The following is a 22,421-nucleotide window of genomic DNA, read 5'->3' on the forward strand; positions in this document are numbered from 1 at the left end:
CAAGAGAAGCCCCAGTGGTGGAAGACACTGAGTTTACTTTTGATCAGAATTGGAGCATTGAAGCATGAGTGACGTAGAACATAGCCTACAAAAGGATCTGAACCAGCAATGAACTAATTCAAGTTTGATTCTTCATGAAAAGCCTGAGATTCTCGTATAGGTTTTTGACGGTTTTTTCCCCATCCTTCTCAGGTTCAGCTGAGAGTTTTGAGTTACAATATTAGTTGTAATAATATTCTCTTTATCGAATACCCAAGATATTTTTAATAAAATATCTGCTCTAGAAAGCTGTAGGGGCAAATAAGTCTGTTGACCACTTTAACTTTTGTTAGTTTGAAGGTTTGCATAAGAATGAAGCAATAAGCCAACAGCTTCATGTTTTGCGAAAAGAAGTGAAGCAGTTGCAAGCAGAAGCTGCTAAACCACCATCACTTAATATTGTGGAAGCCGCTGTGCATGCCGAAAACTTGATTACGTAAGTTTTGAGGGCATTATAATTTAAAATACTATTTGTTATTACTGACAGTAATCATACATGCTGCTATACCCACCAGTCACCCACTAATTAGTACAGGGATCAGCAGCCTTTGGGCCAAATCTGACCTGCCATCTATTTTTTTTTTTTGCGGTACGCGGGCCTCTCACCGTTGTGGCCTCTCCCGTTGCGGAGCACAGGCTCCGGACGCACAGGCTCAGTGGCCATGGCTCACGGGCCCAGCTGCTCCACGGCATGTGGGATCCTCCCGGACCGGGGCACAAACCCGCATCCCCTGCATTGGCAGGCGGACTCCCAACCACTGCGCCACCAGGGAAGCCCTGCCATCTATTTTTATAAGGAAAGTTTTATTGTGACATAGCCATGCCCATTTATTTACTTAATGTGTATGGCTTTTATGCTACAATGGCAGAATTGAGTGTAGTGACAATTTATAGCCCATAAAGCATAAAATATTTATTATCTGGCCCTTTGTAGAATAATTTTGCTGACCCTTGAATTAGGAGGTGATACATTACATTAGAATTCAATCACGGAGAGATGTAGTGCTTAAGTTTTATATTAAAGTCACATTTACCCAGGAAGTCATCATTGTCCATTCAGATTATTGAGCAAAGTAGGCAGTGGAATTGCTCAGGGGAACTAGGGCTCTCAGGTGTAGTTGCCAACCTGCATTTGACCATTGTGGTTTCTCTTAGAGCTCTCCTTTTTCTTCCCAAAGCCACCAGGACATTACCTGGGAAAGGGGAGGTTGACTCTGCCTTTTACTGCAGAGGTGACTGCACGTTCTAGTACCAGCAGCTAATCCCCCAGTAGATTAGGATGGTAGTGTGGACAGGGGAGTTGAGACCTTTTGTGGGTTGGATTGGGGCTGGGGGTCTGGGAAGGAGGAGGAGATAAGGTGAACAAGAGGTTGATGTTTCTTTTACTAGGAAAGAAACTCAAAACAGAGTGAGAATTAGAAGAGATATCTTTTACTCTAGGATCTTATTCTATACAAAAGTCTTTTTCTTCAACCTAAGTCAGTATTTTGGATATTAAAATTTAGGGAAATCAAGGTTCTTGTGTTTAAAAATATGTATTTATATTATAATACATGAAATTGAGTAATAAATTATGAATTACATACAATTATGAAAATATTTAATGTTAATAAAGGCTGAGTTTTTTCCCCCCAGGAGGACATAAAATCACTTCTGTGTATTGAAAAGTTATTGGGTCAAGTTAGAAGCTGTCCCGTGAAATACTTCTAAAGTGGCATTCATATGGGGCTCTGAGGACTCTTAAGAATACTGCCTGAGAAATGTAGAGTATCAGGAAAATACTGTGGGTCTGGATTCTCTTACTGTAGACCAATAGCCTTACCTACATTTTCCCACAGGGCCTTAGTGAATGCCTACCAGTCACACCCCACCCCTGGGGTTCAGAAGGTTGGCATCAGCCTCTTCTTTACTGTTGTGGATTACGTCAGCGATGAGACCCAGCGTCATCCTCCCACAAGGCAGTTCTTTACTTCATGCATTGAGATCTTGGGACAGGTAAGGTTATCCTGTGTTTTTAGCCTTATTTACATATGATGAGTCCCTACAGTGTCCTCATTAGATATAGGCATGGTTGACTCCAAACTTATATTATAGGTTCAGAGTCTTACCTAAGTCAGGAGCCCCTTTGAATTGTTGACTTCTCAAGATGTCATTAGAATTGTTGGTATGGAATTCTGCTTTTCATACAAGAGATATTAAATTATTAATATATGTAAGTCTGTGGGGAGACATCAGATTCTATCTTATGCTGTTTCTGGTAACAGTGGTATTACCAAAGCTCTTTATTGTTTATAAAATTCTTTTTGATTCATTATTTTATTTCACCCTCACAGTGACTCTGTGTGATTGATAGCATTCCCATCTTAAAGATGAGAAAACTGGTCTCTAAAAGATTAGGTGACTTGCCTAAGGAGTACAGCTGGTGAGTGCTGGAGCTGAGAGTGACCCCAGGTCTTCTGACTCAACATTCCGTGCTTGCTCCACCTGTCCATTGCTGCCTCCCAGTTGCTAGTCACCATTTATTTACTTATTTGACTTACTGTTAAATATATGGATATTTAACAAGGGCAAGGGCATTGTATCCATGCAGATTATGAAGTGTGTCATAAAAGCAAGAAATGCCACTTGCTGGAAAACATATAAATACTAATTAATCATGTATTCTCACCCAAATTCAATTAAATAAGTATCTATTTATTGGATACTTTTAGGGAGGTGATACTGAGCAGATATTAAAATAGATGTTTTAGAATAGATTTTTGCCTGATTATAAAATTGTTGCGTGCTTATTGTAAGCAATACTGACAGCATAAAAAGTACAAAGAGGGGGCGGAGTCAAGATGGTGTTCTAGGAGGATGTGGAATTTGCGTCTCCTTACAACTAGGGCACCTACCAGGCACCAGAGGGGGACCATGGACACCTAAGGGGACGGGAGGAACCCCCAGTGACTGGGTAGGACATGGGACGTGGGGGGAGTGCAGGGGGAGGAGAAGTGGAGGTGGGACGGGAGTGGTGTCCCTGAGGGGTGGCTGGGGGAGGGGAAAGGGGGGAATTGGGGAATGATTGGGAGTGCAGAGGATCCAAAGGGAGCGTGGGCAGGTTTCCCCTGCCCACTTAGGTCCCCAGGAACCTGCTGAGATCCCGGGCCTGATCTTCTGCTCACCTAGGCCCCCTCCAGCCACGCGGGTCCTGAGGGAGTGAGCGGGAGGGAAGGGGGAGCAAAAGTAAAGGCCAGACCTCCGGGCCCGGCATCCCTGAGGGGTGACTGGAGGAGGGAAGGAGTTCCTACACCCAGTGGGACCCACCCACGGTTAGGGGTCCAGTGGCGATGGGGGCCACCCTGGGGGAGATGGTGGGGGAGGGGCATGAAGGAATGGAAGGGAACTGGGCCAGCGCTTTCCCTGTCCACTTAGGCACCGGGAAGCCTGTTGGGCTCCCGGGCCTAATCCTCTTGCCCTCGGCGCCTCCCTCCTGCTGTGCAGAGCCCAAGCCCCGCCCCTACACCCCCACCCAGGACCCCACCTCTACACTCGGAGAAACCCAACGCTCTGGGCCTAAAATCCACCTACACACCCTCACCCAGGGCCCCACCTACAAACTCTGGAACTCCACACTCCACAGGCCCTCCTTTTCATGTGCTGCCTCTCCCCTTCTGCGCAGGTCCTGAGCAGAGGCCCCGCCCCACGCCTGAATGTCGCCCCACCTAGGCCCCACCCCAAGGCCTTTTCTGGCTGCATGGATCCTGAGCCTAGGCCCCGCCCCATGCTCAAACGTCAAGTCCCACCTGCCTAGGTCCCACCCCACCCTAAACCCCACCCCTGCCTAAATTCCACCCCGCCTAAACTCTGCCCCCATAGCCAAGGCTTTTTTTTTTTTTTTTCCTCTTTTAGATTGGGGTTCTGTTGATTCTTTTATATTCTTATTTTTCCTAATAAATCTTTCATTTTTGTATTTTTCTTTTATCCTTTATACTTTGTTATTCTCTCCTTTGGCTTGTTTCCCCCCTCCCCCCTGCCCCCACCCTTCTTTTTTTTTTTAGTATTTTTTCTTCTTTCTTCTGTTGTGGTTTTATTTTACCTTGTTGCAGTTGTTTCAGTTATAGTTTTATTTTTCCTAATATAAATTTTGTCTTTCTAATTCTGTTTTGTTTTTGATTCTTTGATATTGTACTGCTCCTATTTTTCTTTTTTACTGCTCCACGAAGCTTGTGGGATCTTGGTTCCCAGGCTGGAGGTCAGGCCCGAGCTCCTGTGGTGGGAGCTCCAAGTCCAAACCACTGGACTAACAGAGAACCTCAGACCTCAGGGAATATCAATCGGGGTGAGGCCTCATGGAGGTCCTCATCTCAGCACCAAGACCCAGCTCTATCCAACTGCCTGCAAACTCCAGTACTGGACGTCTCAGGCCAAACAACCAATAAGACAGGAATACAGCACCACCCATCAAAAAAAAAAAAAGAAACAACAAATAAATATGTTACAGACAAAGGAGCAGGGTAAAAACCTACAAGACCAAATAAATGAAGATGAAATAGGTAACCTACCTGAAAAAGAATTCAGAGTAATGATAGTAAAGGTGATCCAAAATCTTGGAAACAGAATGGAGAAAATATAAGAAACATTTAACAAGGACCTAGAAGAACTAAAGAGCAAACAATCAATGATGAACAACACAATTACTGAAGTTAAAAATACTCTAGAAGGATTCAATAACAGAATAACTGAGGCAGACGAACAGATAAGTGAGCTGGAAGATAAAATGGTGGAAATAACTGCCAGGGAACAGAATAAAGAAAAAAGAATGAAAAGAGTTGAGGATGGTCTCAGAGACATCTGGGGCAGCATCAAACGCACCAACATTCGAATTATAGGGGTCCCAGAAGAAGAAGAGGAAAAGAAAGGGTCTGAGAAAATATTTGAAGAGATTATAGTTGAAAATTTCCCTAAGATAGGAAAGGAAATAGTCAATGAAGTCCAGGAAGCACAGAGTCCCATACAGGATAAACCCAAAGAGAAACACACCGAGACACATATTAATCAAACTATCAAAAATTAATACAAAGAAAAAATATTAAAAGCAGCAAGGGAAGAGCAACAAATAACATACAAGGGAATCCCCATAAGGTTAACAGCAGATCTTTCAGCAGAAACTCTGCAAGCAAGAAGGGAGTGGCAGGACATATTTAAAGTGATGAAAGGGAAAAACCTACAACTAAGATTACTCCACCCAGCAAGGATCTCATTCAGATTTGATGGAGAAATTAAAACCTTTACAGATAAGCAAAAGCTAAGAGAATTCAGCACTACCAAACCAGCTTTACAACAAATGCTAAAGGAACTTTTCTAGGCAAGAAACACAAGAGAAAGAAAAGACCTACAAAAACAAACCCAAAACAATTAAGAAAATGGTAATAGGAACATACATATTGCTAATTACCTTAAATGTAAGTGGATTAAATGCTCCAACCAAAAGACATAGACTGTATGAATGGATACAAAAGCAAGACCTGTACATATGCTGTCTACAAGAGACCCACTTCAGACCTAGGGACACATACAGACTGAAAGTGAGGGGATGGAAAAAGATATTCCATGCAAATGGAAATCAAAAGAAAGCTGAGTAGCAATTCTCATATCAGGCCAAACAGACTTTAAAATAAAGACTATTACAAGAGACAAAGAAGGACATTACATAGTGATCAAGGGATCAATTCAAGAAGAAGATACAACAATTGTAAATATTTATGCACCCAACATAGTAGCACCTCAATACATAAGGCAAATGCTAACAGCCATAAGAGGGGAAATCAACAGTAACACAATCATAGTAGGGGACTTTAACACCCAACTTTCAGCAATGGACAGATCACCCAAAATGAAAATAAATAAGGAAACACAAGCTTGAAATGACACATTAAAGAAGATGGACTTAATTGATATTTATAGGACATTCCATCCAAAAACAAAAGAATACACTTTCTTCTCAAGTGCTCATGGAACGTTCTCCAGGATAGACCATATCTTGGGTCACAAATGAAGCCTTGGTAAATTTAATAAAATTGAAATCGTATCAGGTATCTTTTCTGACCACAATGCTCTGAAACTAGATATCAATTACAGGAAAAAAACTGTAAAAAATACAAACACAGGGGGGCTATACAATATGTTACTAAATAACCAAGCGATCACTGAAGAAATCAAAAAGGAAATCAAAAATTACCTAGAGACAAATGACAATGAAAACACGACGACCTAAAACCAATGGGATGCAGCAAAAGCAGTTCTAAGAGGGAAGTTTATAGCAATACAGTCGTACCTTGAGACACAAGAAAAATCTCAAACAACCTAACCTTACACCTAAAGAAATCAGAGAAAGAAGAACCAAAAAAACCCAAAGTTAGCAGAAGGAAAGAAATCATAAAGATCAGATCAGAAATACATGAAAAACAAATGAAGGAAACAATAGCAAAGATCAATAAAACTAAAAGCTGGTTCTTTGAGAAGATTAACAAAATTGATAAACCATTAGCCAGACTCATCAAGAAGAAAAGGGAGAAGACTCAAATCAGTAGAATTAGAAATGAAAAAGGAGAAGTAACAACTGACACTGCAGAAATACAAAGGATCATGAGAGATTACTACAAGCAACTATCTGCCAATAAAATGGACAACCTGGAAGAAATGGACAAATTCTTAGAAAAGCACAACCTTCTGAGACTGAACCAGGAAAAAATAGAAAATATAAACAGACCAATCACAAGCACTGAAATTGAAACTGTGATTAAAAATCTTCCAACAAACAAAAGTCCAGGACCAGATGGCTTCACAGACGAATTCTATCAAACATTTAGAGAAGATCTAACACCTATCCTTCTCAAACTCTTCCAAAATATAGCAGAAGGAGGAACACTCCCAAACTCATTCTGTGAGGCCACCATCACCCTGATACCAAAACCAGACAAAGATGTCGCATAAAAGGAAAACTGCAGAGGCTTCCCTGGTGGCGCAGTGGTTTAGAGTCCGCCTGCTGATGCAGGGGACGCAGGTTCATGCCCTGGTCCGAGAGGATCCCACATGCCGCGGAGCAGCTGGGCCCGTGAGCCATGGCCACTGAACCTGCGCGTCCGGTGCCTGTGCTCCGCAACGGGAGAGGCCGCAACAGTGAGAGGCCTGCGTACCACAAAAAAAAAAAAAGGAAAACTGCAGGCCAATATCTCTGAACATAGGTGTAGAAATCCTCAACAAAATATTAGCAAACAGAATTCAACAGCACATTAAAAGGATCATACACCATGATCAAGTGGGGTTTATCCCAGTAATGCAGGGATTCTTCAATATATGCAAATCAATCAATGTGATACACCATATTAACAAATTGAAGGATAAAAACCATATAATAATCTCAATAGATGCAGGAAAAGCTTTTGACAAAATTCAACACCCATTTATGGTAAAAACTCTTCAGAAAGTAGGCATAGAGGGAACCTAGCTCAACATAATAAAGACCATATAGGACAAACCCACAGCCAACAATTTTTTTTTTTCTTTTGCTGTATGCGGGCCTCTCACTGCTGCAGCCTCTTCGCTGCAGAGCACAGGCTCTGGACGCGCAGGCTCAGTGGCCATGACTCACGGGCCCAGCTGCTCCGCGGCATGTGGGATCCTCCCGGACTGGGACATGAACCCACGTCCCCTGCATCGGCAGGCGGTCTCTCAACCACTGCGCCACCAGGGAAGCCCCAACATCATTCTTAATGGTGAAAAACTGAAACCATTTCCTGTAAGATCAAGGACAAGACAAGGTTGCCCACTCTCACCATTATTATTCAACATAGTTTGGGAAGTGTTAGCCACAGCAATCAGAGAAGAAAAATAAATAAAAGAATCCAAATCAGAAAAGAAGTAAAGGTGTCACTGTTTGCAGATGACATGATACTTATACATAGAGAATCCTAAAGATGCTACCAGAAAACTGCTAGAGCTAATCAGTGAATTTGGTAGAGTAGCAGGATACAAAATTAATGCACAGAAATCCCTTTGATTCCTATACACTGATGATGAAAAATCTGAAAGAGAAATTATGGAAACACTCCCATTTACCATTGCAACAAAAAGAATAAAATACCTAGGAATAAACCTAGCTAAGGAGACGAAAGACCTTTATGCAGAGAACTATAAGACACTGATGAAAGAAACTAAAGATGATACAAACAGATGGAGAGATATACTATGTTCTTGAATTAGAAGAATCAACATTGTGAAAATGACTGTACTACCCAAAGCAATCTGCAGATTCAGTGCAATCCCTATCAAACTACCAATGGCATTTTTCACCGAACTACAACAAAAAATTTCACAATTTGTATGGAAACACAAAAGACCCTGAATAGCCAAAACACTCTTGAGAAAGAAAAATGGAGCTGGAGGAGTCAGGCTCCCTGACTTCAGACTATAGTACAAAGCTACACTAATCAAGACAGTATGGTACTGGCACAAAAACAGAAATATAGATCAGTGGAACAGGATAGAAAGCCCAGAGATAAACCCACACACATATGGTCACCTTATTTTTGATAAAGGAGGCAAGAGTATACAATGGAGAAAAGACAGCCTCTTCAATAAGTGGTGTTTGGAAAACAGCTACATGTAAAAGAATGAAATTGGAAAACTTCCTAACACCATACACAAAAATAAACTGAAAATAGATTAAAGACCTAAATGTAAGGCCAGATACTATAAAACTCTTAGAGTAAAACATACGTAGGACACTCTATGACATAAATCACAGCAAGATCCTTTTTGACCCACCTCCTAGAGAAATGGAAATAAAACCAAAAATAAACAAATGGGACCTAATGAAACTTAAAAGCTTTTACGCAGCAAAGGAAACCATAAAAACGAAAAAACAACCCTCAGAATGGGAGAAAATATTTGCAAATGAAGCAACTGACAAAGGATTATCTCCAAAATATACATGCAGCTCAATATCAAAAAAAACAAACAACCCAATCCAAAAATGGGCAGAAGACCTAAATAGACATTTCTCCAAAGAAGATATACAGATTGCCAGCAAACACATGAAAAGATGCTCAACATCACTAATCAGTAGAGAAATGCAAATCGAAACTACATTGAGGTATCACCTCACACCAGTTAGAATGGCCATCATCAAAAAATCTGCAAACAGTAAATGCTGGAGAGGGTGTGGAGAAAAAGGAACCCTCTTGTACTGTTGGTGGGAATGTAAATTGATACAGCCACTATGGAGAACAGTATAGAGGTTCCTTAAAAAGCTAAAAAGAGAACTACCATATGACCCAGCAGTCCCACTACTGGGCATATACCCTGAGAAAAGCATATTTCAAAAAGAGTCACGTGCCACAATGTTCATCGCAGCACTATTTACAGTAGCCGGCACATGGAAGCAACCTAAGTGTCCATTAACAGATGAATGGATAAAGAAGCTGTGGCCCATATATACAGTGGAATATTACTCAGCCATAAAAAGAAATGAAATTGAGCCATTTGTAGTGAGGTGGATGGACCTAGAGTCTGTCATACAGAGTAAAGTAAGTCAGAAAGAGAAAAACAAATAACCATATGCTAACACATATAGAATCTAAAAAAAAAAAAGGTTCTGATGAATCTAAGGGCAGGACAGGAATAAAGACACAGGCATAGAGAATGGACTTGAGGACACGGGGAGGGGGAATAGTAAGCTGGGACAAAGTGAGAGAGTAGCATTGGCATCTATACACTATCAAATGCAAAATAGATAGCTAGTGGGAAGCAGCTTCATAGCACAGGGAGATCAGCTCTGTGCTTTGTGACCACCTAGAGAGGTGGGGTAGGGAGGGTGGGAGGGATTTGCAAGAGGGAGGACATACGGGGGTTTACATATGTAAATAGCTGATTCACTTTGTTGTATAGCAGAAACTATCACAACACTGTAAAGCAATTACACTTCAATAAAGATGTTAAAAAAAAAGTATAAAGAAGAAAAATTTCTCACAATCCTCATCTCCTGGAGATATTGGTTACATAGCTAACATTTCATTATAGTTTGTCTTGTGTATCTATGTCTATTAGTTTATGTGTGTATATGTAAAAATACACAGTTAATAACTAGCACATGCTGTTTTATAACCTGCTTTTTTCATTCAAATGCATGTTTTAGACATTATTCTTGATAATAAATACAGACCTATATCATGGTATTTAATATATAGTGTTCCATGGTACAGATACATTGTAATGTATTGAGCCAGTGCCCTCTGGATGAATATTTATGTAGGTTGGTTGTTTTGCTACAGTAAGCCTGAGCTAAATATTCTTACATATCTTTGTGAAATTATTGTGCTATTTTTCCTAGGATAATTTCCTAGAAGTATGATTGCTATGTCAAAAGGATTAGCATTTGATGTATATTGTTATACTCTCCTCCTGGGAAGTTTGTACCTATTTACATTATAATAGCAGGGTTTGAGTTTATTATTCTCCATATTAGAACTAACATTAGGAATGATCATTCTTTATAAATCTTGCTAATCTAATAGGGGAAGTGGTACTTTGTGATTATTTTAAGTTGTATTTCTTTAAGTACTTGTTCAATTGCCTGACTTTTCAAATGATTATTGGCTGTTTAATAATTTTTGTGTGTGATTTTTCTGGTATTGTCCTTTGCATGTTTTCTGCTGGAGAGTTTCTTGTTTTGAAAGAGCTCCTCAGAGTGCTAACCTGGTATCTGGAATGTGGTATAGTTTTTCTCCTTTGTCATTTTTCTTTAATTTTATGATGCTTTTTGCCTTATTGAAGTAAAAATTTTATATATTCAAATCTATCAGTCTTGTCCTTTAATTATTTCTGCCTCTGGTCAAGCTTATCAAAGCTTTCCTGACTGAGGTTATTTAAATATTCACTTATATTCTAGTACTTTTAAACATTAGAACCAAGTTACAAGAATGTGAGGTTATCTTGAGTGTATATTAGTTGTAAAAATTAGATTTTGAAAAGTATTAAAAGCACATCTCAATAAAATGTGTAACCTAGAAGTTTTTTTTTCTTGACGTAATGCAGAATCACTTTGAATACTTAGCAGTCATGGTGGGTACATTGCAAATTTCCAGGTTCAGATTATCCCAATATTTTAATCTTTTAAACATTTTCTTTGGTGTGTCCAAATGAAATGAATGGATTATCCAGAATATTTAATATCACTTACATTGGAAGTGACAGGTTTATCGATGTTGATTTTACATTTCTTTTGATTGTTTCTTATTCTTATTTAGAAAAAATTCTATTTGCCTTATGTACTATTCCTTAAAACTTGGGTGCTTAAGTAAAAGTTGGGGAGGGGAGAATATAGTGACATTTTCCCTTTTTAATTCTTTCAAGGTGTTTATAAGTGGCACTAAATCAGAATGCAGAAAAGTCCTTCAGACCATTCTGAAGAACAGAAGGCTCTGCTCTCTCTTGTCACCTTTCTTTACTCCCAACGCTACGCCTGCGGAGTTCATACAGCTGTATGAGAAAGTGGTGAAGTTTCTGAGTGAGGACAACAGTGATATGATTTTCATGCTGCTGACCAAGGTGAGCTGTCATTCAGTCCTGATGTTGTCATTGAAATGTAGATACTGCTGTTGTTTCCCAGCTCCCTCGGAGCTGTGTCTCCAGGTGAACTGGAGACTGACAGGCCGTTTTCTCATTTGATATCATCTTCAAATAGCATCCCAGAGCTGCTGCTTCTGGGGGCGCTGATTCTGTTATATAGGACAGTCTTACTCATGTAGTATAAAAAGGACCAGCTCCCAAACTCTCTTTAAAAACTTCATACAGTTTTGAAATATTCATAGTAATAATTTAGTACATCCTTCTTTTGAATGTATGCCTTAATTGTGTTTGATAATTGAGTTGTAATATGTCAGAGTCTCTCATATTTAGAATAAGCCCAATCTAAGCAAATTGCCTTTGTTTTATTCCTAATAGAATATTAACTCAGACCAAGGCAATGAATTTACTTAACCAGTTGAGAATTTCAGAGCCTTAGCTATTTTGCCTTCAGTTGTACTTCTCTGACATCTGTGAGTCATAAAACCTGGGCATTTTTTAGGACCTGGAGACTGATCTCAGTTTGTAATGGGGGAGACCATGTTTTATAGTTTGGGATTCTGGAAGATGATATCAATATTCTGAATTTTCACTAACTGATGCACTCTTTGAAACATGGCCATTAGATGGAGATAGTTCCGTAAAGTGGCCACTCGTTTGTGGCACTATGACCAGTGAAGAAGAACTACAAAGTTCTGATCCTTGTGTTGTAGGGAAAACTTACCAACAAGATTTTTAAATTGCAAAAAAGCATGCAGGGCTGAGAAAACTGCCTCTGCAATCCCAGAGACTGAAGTATAGATGGAGGCATAATGGTACCGTCAGTTACTGAACTGCCTAGATTCTTTTAAGTATATAAATTTTAGTTTCAATCTTTATAAAAAGCTAAATGCTAGGTAAGCTTTGACTTTCAAACTAAATTTGCACACAATTTGCTCTATTTCAATTAATTTTCTAGTATAAATAAAACTTCTTATTTCCTTTTCTTTTTAGTTCGATCTTAAGCAATGGTTAAACGCCACTAAACCTCCTCTGTCTGATCGTACCAGGCTTCTGGAGTCCATTCATTTGGCACTTACTGCCTGGGGCCTTGAACCAGATGAAGATATTTTGATGCCATTTAATCTTTTCTGTAAGCACTGGACTTACCTTCTTCTCTACCAGTTCCCTGACCAGTACAGTGACATTCTGAGGCTGCTGATGCAAAGTAAGTGTCTTAATTGTGACTGATTAGATCACAGTGAATGTTTAATATGACATTTACCATTCTACAGATGTCATCCGAAAATGTAAAAATAATGGAAGTATGCAGGAGTTTAGAATCACTAATCTTCACTCAAAGTGCTCAATGAACAATGCCCAAAAGATTGCTGTCTGTAAAAATGGTCAGTTATTGTCCTAAATGTCAGAATGGACCCTAATTGGGCAAGACAGCTCTTAGACATTGGGGTTGGAGTTGTGCACCCACCTGTTTACCTTGCTTTGCAGCTGTCCTGAACTGGGGTGGGCCTGCTTACCCTGGTGACTATAGATTTGGGAAGAGGAGGAAGTTGCTCCTTTAGAGTATGCTTAATATACTGGTTGGTTTCTCTATAATTCCAAAATGGTGGATAAATTTAGTCTTTTTCCTCCCTAATTTTTTGACTCTTGTTTTTTGCAAATGAATTTTATCCCTGTATAATGATACGCTGTATTTATATTATCCAAGAGAAAGAAAGCAGCATTAAATTTTCCAAATTCCCACTGTTTCTGTCCCCCTCCTGCAGTTTTCCGTCAGTGTTGGAGATCAGAGGAGAAATAAAGAGTGTAGGCTTTTTTATTTTTGAAATTTCACTAGGCAGGAATTTTATTGAAATTTGAAAAATGAGATAGTATTTACTTTTTTTCATGTAAGCTTCATACTGTTTATAGATGTAATGGAAAACTGAATTTTGCTTTATGTCAAATCTTTGTGTTACATCATAGAAATAGTATAATGAATAAGTTAATGATCTTATGTATTGGACTACCTGAAGAATACTGAAATGTATGGTCTCATTTTCAAAGCACTACAAAACATTCATTGTTTCCTATAAAGGCAAGTTTCAGGGTACGTGGAGAATGGTGGTAGGGAAATGTACTTGTATAATTTTTTTTTTTTTTTGCGGTACGCGGGCCTCTCACCGTTGTGGCCTCTCCCGTTGCGGAGCACAGGCTCCGGACGCGCAGCCTCAGCGGCTATGGCTCACGGGCTTAGCCGCTCTGCGGCATGTGGGATCTTCCCGGACCGGGGCACGAACCCGTGTCCCCTGCATCGGCAGGCGGACTCTTAACCACTGCGCCACCAGGGAAGCCCTACTTGTATAATTTTTTTTTTTTGCGGTATGCGGGCCTCTCACTGTTGTGGCCTCTCCCACTGCGGAGCACAGGCTCCGGACGCGCAGGCCCAGCGGCCATGGCTCACGGGCCCAGCCGCTCCGCGGCATGCGGGATCCTCCCGGACCGGGGCACGAACCCGCGTCCCCTGCATCGGCAGGCGGACTCTCAACCACTGCGCCACCAGAGAAGCCCTACTTGTATAATTTTTAATGCATATTTGCATAGCTAAGTTTTGCCCTAAATTTTCAAAACTGGTTACGCATATATTGTGGATTTTTTCCCTGAAACCTTTTAAAGAGATTATAAATTGTTTATATAGGCAACCATTGACTTGGATTTAGCAGGAAAATTTTATTTCCCAGGAAAAGTAATTCAGTTACAGGCTTAAGAAAACACTACCATCTCTGTCAGATTCCATAACCTCCAGCCTCCTGGTTTCCATCCCTTCCTTGCCACCATATCGGTGTTCCCAGGGCTTCATCCTTTACTCGTCTGATTTGCCGTGGGTGAGCCCATTGTAGTTTTCCCTGGCTTCACTGACATCTTCTAGGCATGCATGACTCCATACCTGTAGCTGTGTTCTAGGCCTCTGCCCTAAGATCCAGACCACAGTAGCTATTGGGACACAGACCCTTCACTGTCCCCTAGGTACCTCCCACCCACTAGTGCAGCTGACCTCATCATCCTTCCCCTTAGACCAGCCCCTATGAGCCACTGTTGTCCTAGTTGATCCTTGTGCCACCTCTGGGGGGAAAGGACCTGAGGGCGTATAATTCCTGTCCTCTGGGAAGTCAGTTTTGCAGGTAGCAGAGTGCTGGTTGGTAGTCTCTACTTTTGCATACTGTTTCTGTGTTGCTTTAGGTTTTGCCTGGTGTAGGAGTGGACTTTTAGGGGCGAGTAAGAGACTCCTTCTGAACAGAGCCTAGACTCTGCAGTTGCATTCTGCACCATGGGTCCTTTGTTGTCTCTCTCACATTGTCCAGCCAGGAAAATGGCACCTTTACCATTCCCCAGTCAGGGGGTGGTAGGTGGGAGTCCCCTCCCCACCCCCAGATTCCAGCTCAGATGGCTCGGCTGTGCTCACTACCAGTAGGGTTACCAAGAGTACGGAAAGTCAAGTGTCCATGTGGACAGATCTTTCAATAGGTTCTCTTAACTTTGGTCTCTTCACCACAGATCTTTTTTTTTTTTTTTTTAACGTTTTTATTGGAGTATAATTGCTTTACAATGGTGTGTTGGTTTCTGCTTTATAACGAAGTGAATCAGTTATACATATACATATATCCCCATATCTCTTCCCTCTTGCATCTCCCTCCCTCCCACCCTCCCTATCCCACCCTTCTAGCTGGTCACAAAGCACCGAGCTGATCTCCCTGTGCTATGCGGCTGCTTCCCACTAGCTATCTATTTTACATTTGGTAGTGTACGTATGTCATATATACACTACCACTCTCTCACTCTGTCCCAGCTTACCCTTCCCCCTCCCCATGTCCTCAAGTCCATTTTCTAGTAGGGCTGCATCTTTATTCCCATCTTGCGCCTAGGCTCTTCATGACCATTTTTTTTTTTTTTAGATTCCATATATATGTGTTAGTATACGGTATTTGTTTTTCTCTTTCTGACTTACTTCACTCTGTATGACAGACTCTAGGTCCATCTACATCACTACAAATAACTCAATTTCATTCCTTTTTATGGCTGAGTAATATTCCATTGTATATATGTGCCACATCTTTATCCATTCAGGACAGGTTACTTCCATGTCCTGGCTATTGTAAATAGAGCTGCAATGAACATTGCACCACAGATCTTTATGAATTTGTTTTGGATTTTTATTTAATACTCATTCATTTGTAAAGTGCATGTGTTCTTTGATTCAAGTTTAAAGTTAGTTTGTGATGGATGCTGACTTGCTGTCCTCTGTCCCTGCCTGCTAAGGCTCTGCTGAGCAGCTGCTGAGCCCCGAGTGTTGGAAAGCCACCCTGAGAGCCCTGGGCTGCTGCGCCACAGGCTGCCAGCAGGGGGCAGCTTCTGCTGAGACCTCGGTGCTTCAAAGCTCTCCGGATGTTCTCTTGTCAGACAAGCAGGTGTGTAGCTCTTGGTCTCTGAAGTTTTTGTGCATTTCTTTTCCATTTCCTTTGTAGTTTTTTTTGTTTTTTTAAATTAATTTATTAAAAAAATTTTTTTTTTCTTGGCTGCATTGGGTCTTTGTTGCACGCTCGGGCTTTCTCTAGTTGCAGCGAGCGGGGGCTACTCTTCCTTGCGGTGCGCGGGCTCCTCATTGCGGTGGCTTCTCTTGTTGCAGAGCACGGGCTCTAGGTGCACAGGCTTCAGTAGTTGCTGCATGCAGGTTCAGTAGTTGCAGCCTGAGGGCTCTGTGGCACACAGGCTTCAGTAGTTGTGGAGCACGGGCTTAGTTGCTCTGTGGCATGTGGGATCTTCCCGGACCAGGGCTCGAACCTGCGTCCCCTGCATTGGTGGGAGGATTCTTAACTACTGCGCCACCAGGGAAGCCCTATATGTTTTTTAAACAACTGGAACACATTTAAAATTGATATCTAACAAAGCATCTTTTTATCTCTAAGAGCCCTGTGTTTTCCTTTGTCAGTCATCTTCCATTCCCTCTACCCCCACCCGCCTCCTGTGGCTGGATCAGCTTTCTCTCATGCCTCAGATCTGATTCTTGCCTCTCTGTTCAGGAACAGCCCAGCACCAGCCCCTGTGTGTACCTCGCCTCCCCGCCTTAACCCTCCTGCTTCACTGGCTCCTTCGAACAGGTTTTCACGCAGTGTCCCACAGAGCTCTCAGCTTCATCAATTTTATATGATGTGGGTCCACATGAATTTAGTTGAAAAAATGGTTCCTTTGCTTTAGAAAAGGAGTTTGAAATCTGCTGATTTACTTTTCATATGCTATATACCTTTGCAACTCGATTACAAAGTCAAAGCCCTCCGTCACAGTCTACTGTAGTATTCTACTGAAAGTAGATATTCAGTAAGCATTTTTTAAAATGGTCATTCTTTTCCAGGTAATGGAGACTATACAGTGGCTCTCCAACTTTTTTTGTAAGCTTCGGTTATCCACGTTGGACTTTAAAAGTTTTGGTTTATTCTCAAAATGGAGTCCTTACATGGCAGATATGAAGACACTCTTGGACTACCTTGTAAAAAGACTGCTTGACTCAGAAATGGCCTGCTTGGCCCAAGATCCATCTGCCAGCAGCAAAACAGGTAATATGCCTTTAGTGCAACATGGAGCTTAGGTGTTCTGACCTTCCATTAGAAGAGACTTGAATAGACACATTAAGAGATTTAAAACTTGGTGATAAATCTGTATATCTGAGTGTCATGAAGAAGAAATGGGAAATACACAGTACAAGTGTGAACCCATATATATGTCATACCTATATTCACTTACCAGTGGGTGCTTGCTTCAGCTTGTTTCTGCCTCTCCTTTGTAAGGTGAAGTACAAAGAGATAGGTTTCAGTCTCCAGCTCTTTCTTTCTATTATTTATCACATTAAGAATGTTTAAGTTTTTATTTTTAAAAAATGCATGTTATAAAATTGTCCATGATATTGTGTTATAATAAAACTTCTTCAATTTAAGAAATTTCATTGCAGCAAATGAAAACTGAAACATGTTTAGTTATGTTAAATATGTTGTTCGTATATCACCATAGGTTTATGAATATACAGATGATAAGAAGATTTTCTATATAGTTATCAATGATCTTGACAAAGGGTGGACTTAATTTTTCTTTTTCTTAATTGAAGTATAGTTGATGTACAATATTATATAAGTAACAGGTATATAATATAGTGACTCACAATTTTTAAAGGTTATACTCCATTTATAGTTATTATAAAATATTGGCTATATTCCCTGTGTTGTACAATATATCTCTATAGCTTATTTTATACCTAATAGTTTGTACCTCTTAATCCCCTACCCTATATTGCCCCTCCCCCTTCCCTCTCCCCATGGTAACCACTAGTTTGTTCCCTATATCTGTGAGTCTGCTTCTTTTTTGTTATATTCACTGGTTTATTTTTTAGATTCCACATATAAGTGGTATCATATAGTATTTGTCTTTCTCAGTCTGACTTATTTCACTTAGCATAATGCCCTCCAAACCCTCCATATGTTGCTGTATATGGAAAATTTTCATTCTTTTTTATTGTGTGTATATGTGTGTGTGTATGTGTGTGTGTGTGTGTGTGTGTGTGTGTGTGTGTGTGTGTGTATGCCACATCTTCTTTATCCATTCATCTGTTGATGGACGCCTAGGTTGCTTCCATATCCTGGCAATTTTAAATAATGCTGCTATGAACATTGGGGTGCATAGTACCTTTTCGAATTAGTGCTTTTGGTTTTTTTTTTTTTTTTTTTTTTTTGCGGTATGCGGGCCTCTCACTGTTATGGCCTCTCTCGTTGCGGAGCACAGGCTCCGGACGCGCAGGCTCAGTGGCCATGGCTCATGGACGGGCCCAGCCGCTCCGCGGCATGTGGGATCCTCCCGGACCTGGGCACGAACCTGTGTTCCCTTCATCGGCAGGCAGACTCTCAACCACTGCGCCACCAGGGAAGCCCAGTGCTGTTGTTTTTTTTGGATATACACCCAGGAGTGGAATAGCTGGATCATATGGTAGTTCTATTTTTAGTTTTTTGAGAACCCTCCATACTGTTTTCCACAGTGGCTACACCAATTTACATTCCTACCAACAGTGTAGAAGGGTTCTTTTTCTTCACATCTTCGCCAACATTTGGTATTTGTGTTCTTTTTGCTGATAGCCATTGTGACAGGTGTGAGGTGATATCTCATTGTGGTTTTGATTTGCGTTTCCCTGATGATTAGCAATGTTGAGCATTTTTTCATGTGCCTGTTGGCCATCTCCATTTGATGGGCTTGTTTCTTGTCTCTAAAAATTTTGCTTTGTTTTAGTGCTAAGATCCCTACATTCAGTAATCGTCCAGCTCTTTAAGCCATGGATACTGGTTTTAGAGGACAATGAAAGGTAAATAGTTTTTCTGATATTCAAATTTCTTTGAAATTTATAGACTTAAAGTTCTGATGGTGTTTTGGTCCAGCTGATGATTCACAGATCTGATTTTAAATTTAGAGAATGCTTCTTTACAAAGTAAACTTAAGACATTTTCTGTTTGTGGAATTGTTAGTCTTCTTGATCAGAGCTATTGATTTTGAAGCAAAACTGGACACTCATTTCCAGTTTTCCACAATAAAGAAGTTGAATGAGGTTGGTATTTAATTTCAGAAAAATGGATGTTGTTCTCCTGAATTAGGTTTTGATAATATAACACTGCAAAATATGAGGCAAACTTGATTTTACCTAGTATCAGTTATGTTTTTGGAACTAAGTTGGCTTTCAAATTACTGGGTGGGAACTGCTCTTTTAACATGAACTCTGCAACTAAATGAAAGCATTATTTCACAAGCATTTAAAACAGAGGTGTTGAGCTGTCCAAATGCAAGGAGTTGCCTTACGAGTCCTTTTTCCTCTAAAAGCATACAAACAAAAGGTAGATGTCCAGAGTTCTGTAAGAATTACACAGTATATATCACAGTATTTAAAGTGTTTTCATAAGTGTGAATTAATCTGATCCTGAGATTCAGAAAACTTGAATGTCTTGCTCAAATCCCACAGCTGGTGAGGGCTAGACTGGGACCAGGGTAGAGCTTTGACCGCCATGTCCAGATTATTTGTATCATCCAGGCTGCTTCAAGAGCCCATTGAGGAAAACAGAAAAAGTTCTGGGTCTTTGCTTTTCCAGAGGGCTATCCTTAGACAATCCACAAGCTTCAGGATTTTGTGGTGACCGTGAGACTGCTTACCATAATTTAGGCTTCCTGTCTATTTCCAGGAAGAAGTAATGGAATTTATTTTTATATTGAACTTTCTATACCAGATTCAGAAAGTAAAAATTTCATATAAAGAGTTTTTCCTTTGGTTATTTCCTCTCTGTTCATTTTTGACCATCTTTTTTTACATGTCTTTTCACCCCCAATGCTTTAGGTAGAGAAAACTGTCTTCTTAAGGCATTCGAAATGTAACCAAGATACACAAAGTATGGGTTTACGGGCATAAATTGGATGTGTTGTAAAAGGTGTTAATTTAATAGTTATTTAGATAGCACACTTTTGAATCTTAATTACATTGGAATAAATGTTAGGAAGGAAAGTAAATAAAATTATATGATTGATATTAAAAGCTACAATTCACCTCCAGGAATTTACAGTTTTTAAAGTGCTCTAAATGTGTCTTAGGGCTACATAACACAGAGTTTTCTAGAACTTAGGCAAACCCCAGACTGTGGGACATACAGTGATTTAATCATAGTGTTTCCTTTCTAAGTGTGTGTTTCTTTTATTTAAAGCAGCCAACGACATTACCCCTGGCTGGAGAGTGATGCTGTGGTGGCCTCAAGCATCGTGCAGTTGTTCACTGATTGCATTGACTCATTGCACGAGAGTTTTAAAGGTAGGAAGATGTTATATCATGTCTCTGGTTAGTTTTCACTTTTCCTTAAGTAATTCAGTTAATCTTTTGCCTCTGCTTTTCTACTTCATTTACTTTTACTTTATTTGGTAGGCTGTCATCTTTGACCAAAGAAAGGTCACCCGTACAATTATTTAGTGTGAAGTGTGTAACCTCTTATCTTTTTTGGGAGGTAGTGCTGAGTGTCATCAGTTATGGCTTTCTCTTTTCAAATATTGTCTTTCCCCCATGGTGAACCTCATTCTATCTTCTGTGACTGTTCACTTTTTTGGTGTGTTTTCTTCTGCTTCATTTTGGGCAAATTCTTTTTTTTTTGACCACACCGAGTGGATTGTGGGATCTTAGTTCCCCGACCAGGGATTGAATCCGCACCCTTGGTAGTGAAAGTGCAGAGTCCTAACCACTGGATTGCCAGGGAATTCCCTGGGCAAATTCTTGAGATCTCTCTTCCAGCTTACTCCATCTCTTCAGCTATGTCTAGTCTGCTTTAAAAAAAAATCCATTGAATTTTTCATTTCAGTTTCTAGAAGTAATGTTTATTTATAAAATTTATCCAGATACTTTTAAAACATATTTATTTTTAAAAAAAAAAATTTATTTATTTATTTTTGATTGTGTTGGGTCTTCATTGCTGTGTGCGGTCTTTCTCTAGTTGTGGCAAGCAGGGGCTACTCTTCATTGTGGTGCACTGACTTCTCATTGCGGTGGCTCATCTTTGTTGTTGTGGAGCACAGGCTCTAGGTGTGTGGGCTTCAATAGTTGTAGCACACAGGCTCAGTAGTTGTGGCTCGCGGGCTTAGTTGCTCTGTGGCATGTGGGATCTTCCCCGGACCAGGGCTTGAACCCCTGTCCCCTGCATTGGCATGTGGATTCTTAACCACTGCGCCACCAGGGAAGTCCCTATCCGATCCTTTTTGATAGCATCTTCTTTCTTTAATTTAAAATTTCAATTTTTATTGTTTTAAAATGTTTAAACATACTTACTTTCCTTTATGAGCTGTATGCAGTAATTCCGTCATCTCAAGTTTCTGTTCGGGGGTGGCTCATGCTTCTGTTTGATGTTCCTTCAGAGGCTTGTTTCCTTCTGTATTTTGTAATTTTCTATTGTGAGCCTGTATTTAGAGAGACTTTATCTGTGGAAATTCCATGAGGACTAGGATGAGGGTGTATGCCTCCAGAGAAGATCTGCATTTGTTGCCATTTGGCTCTGTGTAATTCCTTGGCTTTGGGTTTCTCACACTACACAGATACATGAAATCAAACCCCATACTCAATTATCACAATCAGCTTTCTTGCCTCCCTGACTCCCAGTCCAGGCTAAGGCAGAGAAGATCCGTTCCCCTCCCCCCTTATCTGCCCTTTCAGTGAGGTTGTAGTCCTTAGAAGATGTTGTTTTCTGTTTCCTTGTGCTGTTGAAAACCCCACATAAGCAAACAGCCCCAGGGCAACTGAGGCTTCCGCATACGTTTAATACTCTGCTTTCCTAGTCTCTCTGACCTCTTTTCTTCCACTGAATGTATGTAGCTGTGCATTTTCAGAGTTGTTGTATTTTACTTAGTGTATCTAAATGTTTTGTATTGGGAGGCTTGTAAGGATATTAGGTCCACCCAACCCAGATTCTTGCAATAGCCTCCTAACTGTCCTTCCTATCTCATTTCTGTTCCTGCCTATTTACTAGATTGATTTTCCAAAAATTCTGTTTGTATGCTATTATATTCTTATTCAGAAACTTTTAAATGTAATAATGTTTTAGCTCAGCATTCAAATGTGTCTGGCTCAGAGCACTTCAACATTATGTGATTTTTTTTTTATGGAAGCATTCCATTCAGCCATACTGCTCTACTCACTGTTCCTAAAAGTCCTTGGATCTTCCCTCTGCCACTTCTTTGCTTATGCTGAT

General features: G+C 40.4%; 1 protein-coding gene across 1 annotated transcript in view; it reads left to right on the plus strand.

Annotated features, from left to right (window-relative positions):
* EPG5 (ectopic P-granules 5 autophagy tethering factor) overlaps positions 1-22,421 on the plus strand; it is a 124,579-nt gene that overhangs the window by 80,930 nt on the left and 21,228 nt on the right. The window contains exons 28-35 of the mRNA XM_065889424.1: positions 333-475; positions 1,878-2,034; positions 11,434-11,628; positions 12,640-12,853; positions 15,943-16,091; positions 17,033-17,234; positions 18,949-19,021; positions 20,400-20,503. Coding sequence (XP_065745496.1) covers positions 333-475; positions 1,878-2,034; positions 11,434-11,628; positions 12,640-12,853; positions 15,943-16,091; positions 17,033-17,234; positions 18,949-19,021; positions 20,400-20,503 — 1,237 coding nt within the window. The remainder of the gene's footprint in view (positions 1-332; positions 476-1,877; positions 2,035-11,433; positions 11,629-12,639; positions 12,854-15,942; positions 16,092-17,032; positions 17,235-18,948; positions 19,022-20,399; positions 20,504-22,421) is intronic.

This window comes from Phocoena phocoena, chromosome 13, assembly GCF_963924675.1.
Source record: "Phocoena phocoena chromosome 13, mPhoPho1.1, whole genome shotgun sequence".
Taxonomy (NCBI): domain Eukaryota; kingdom Metazoa; phylum Chordata; class Mammalia; order Artiodactyla; family Phocoenidae; genus Phocoena; species Phocoena phocoena.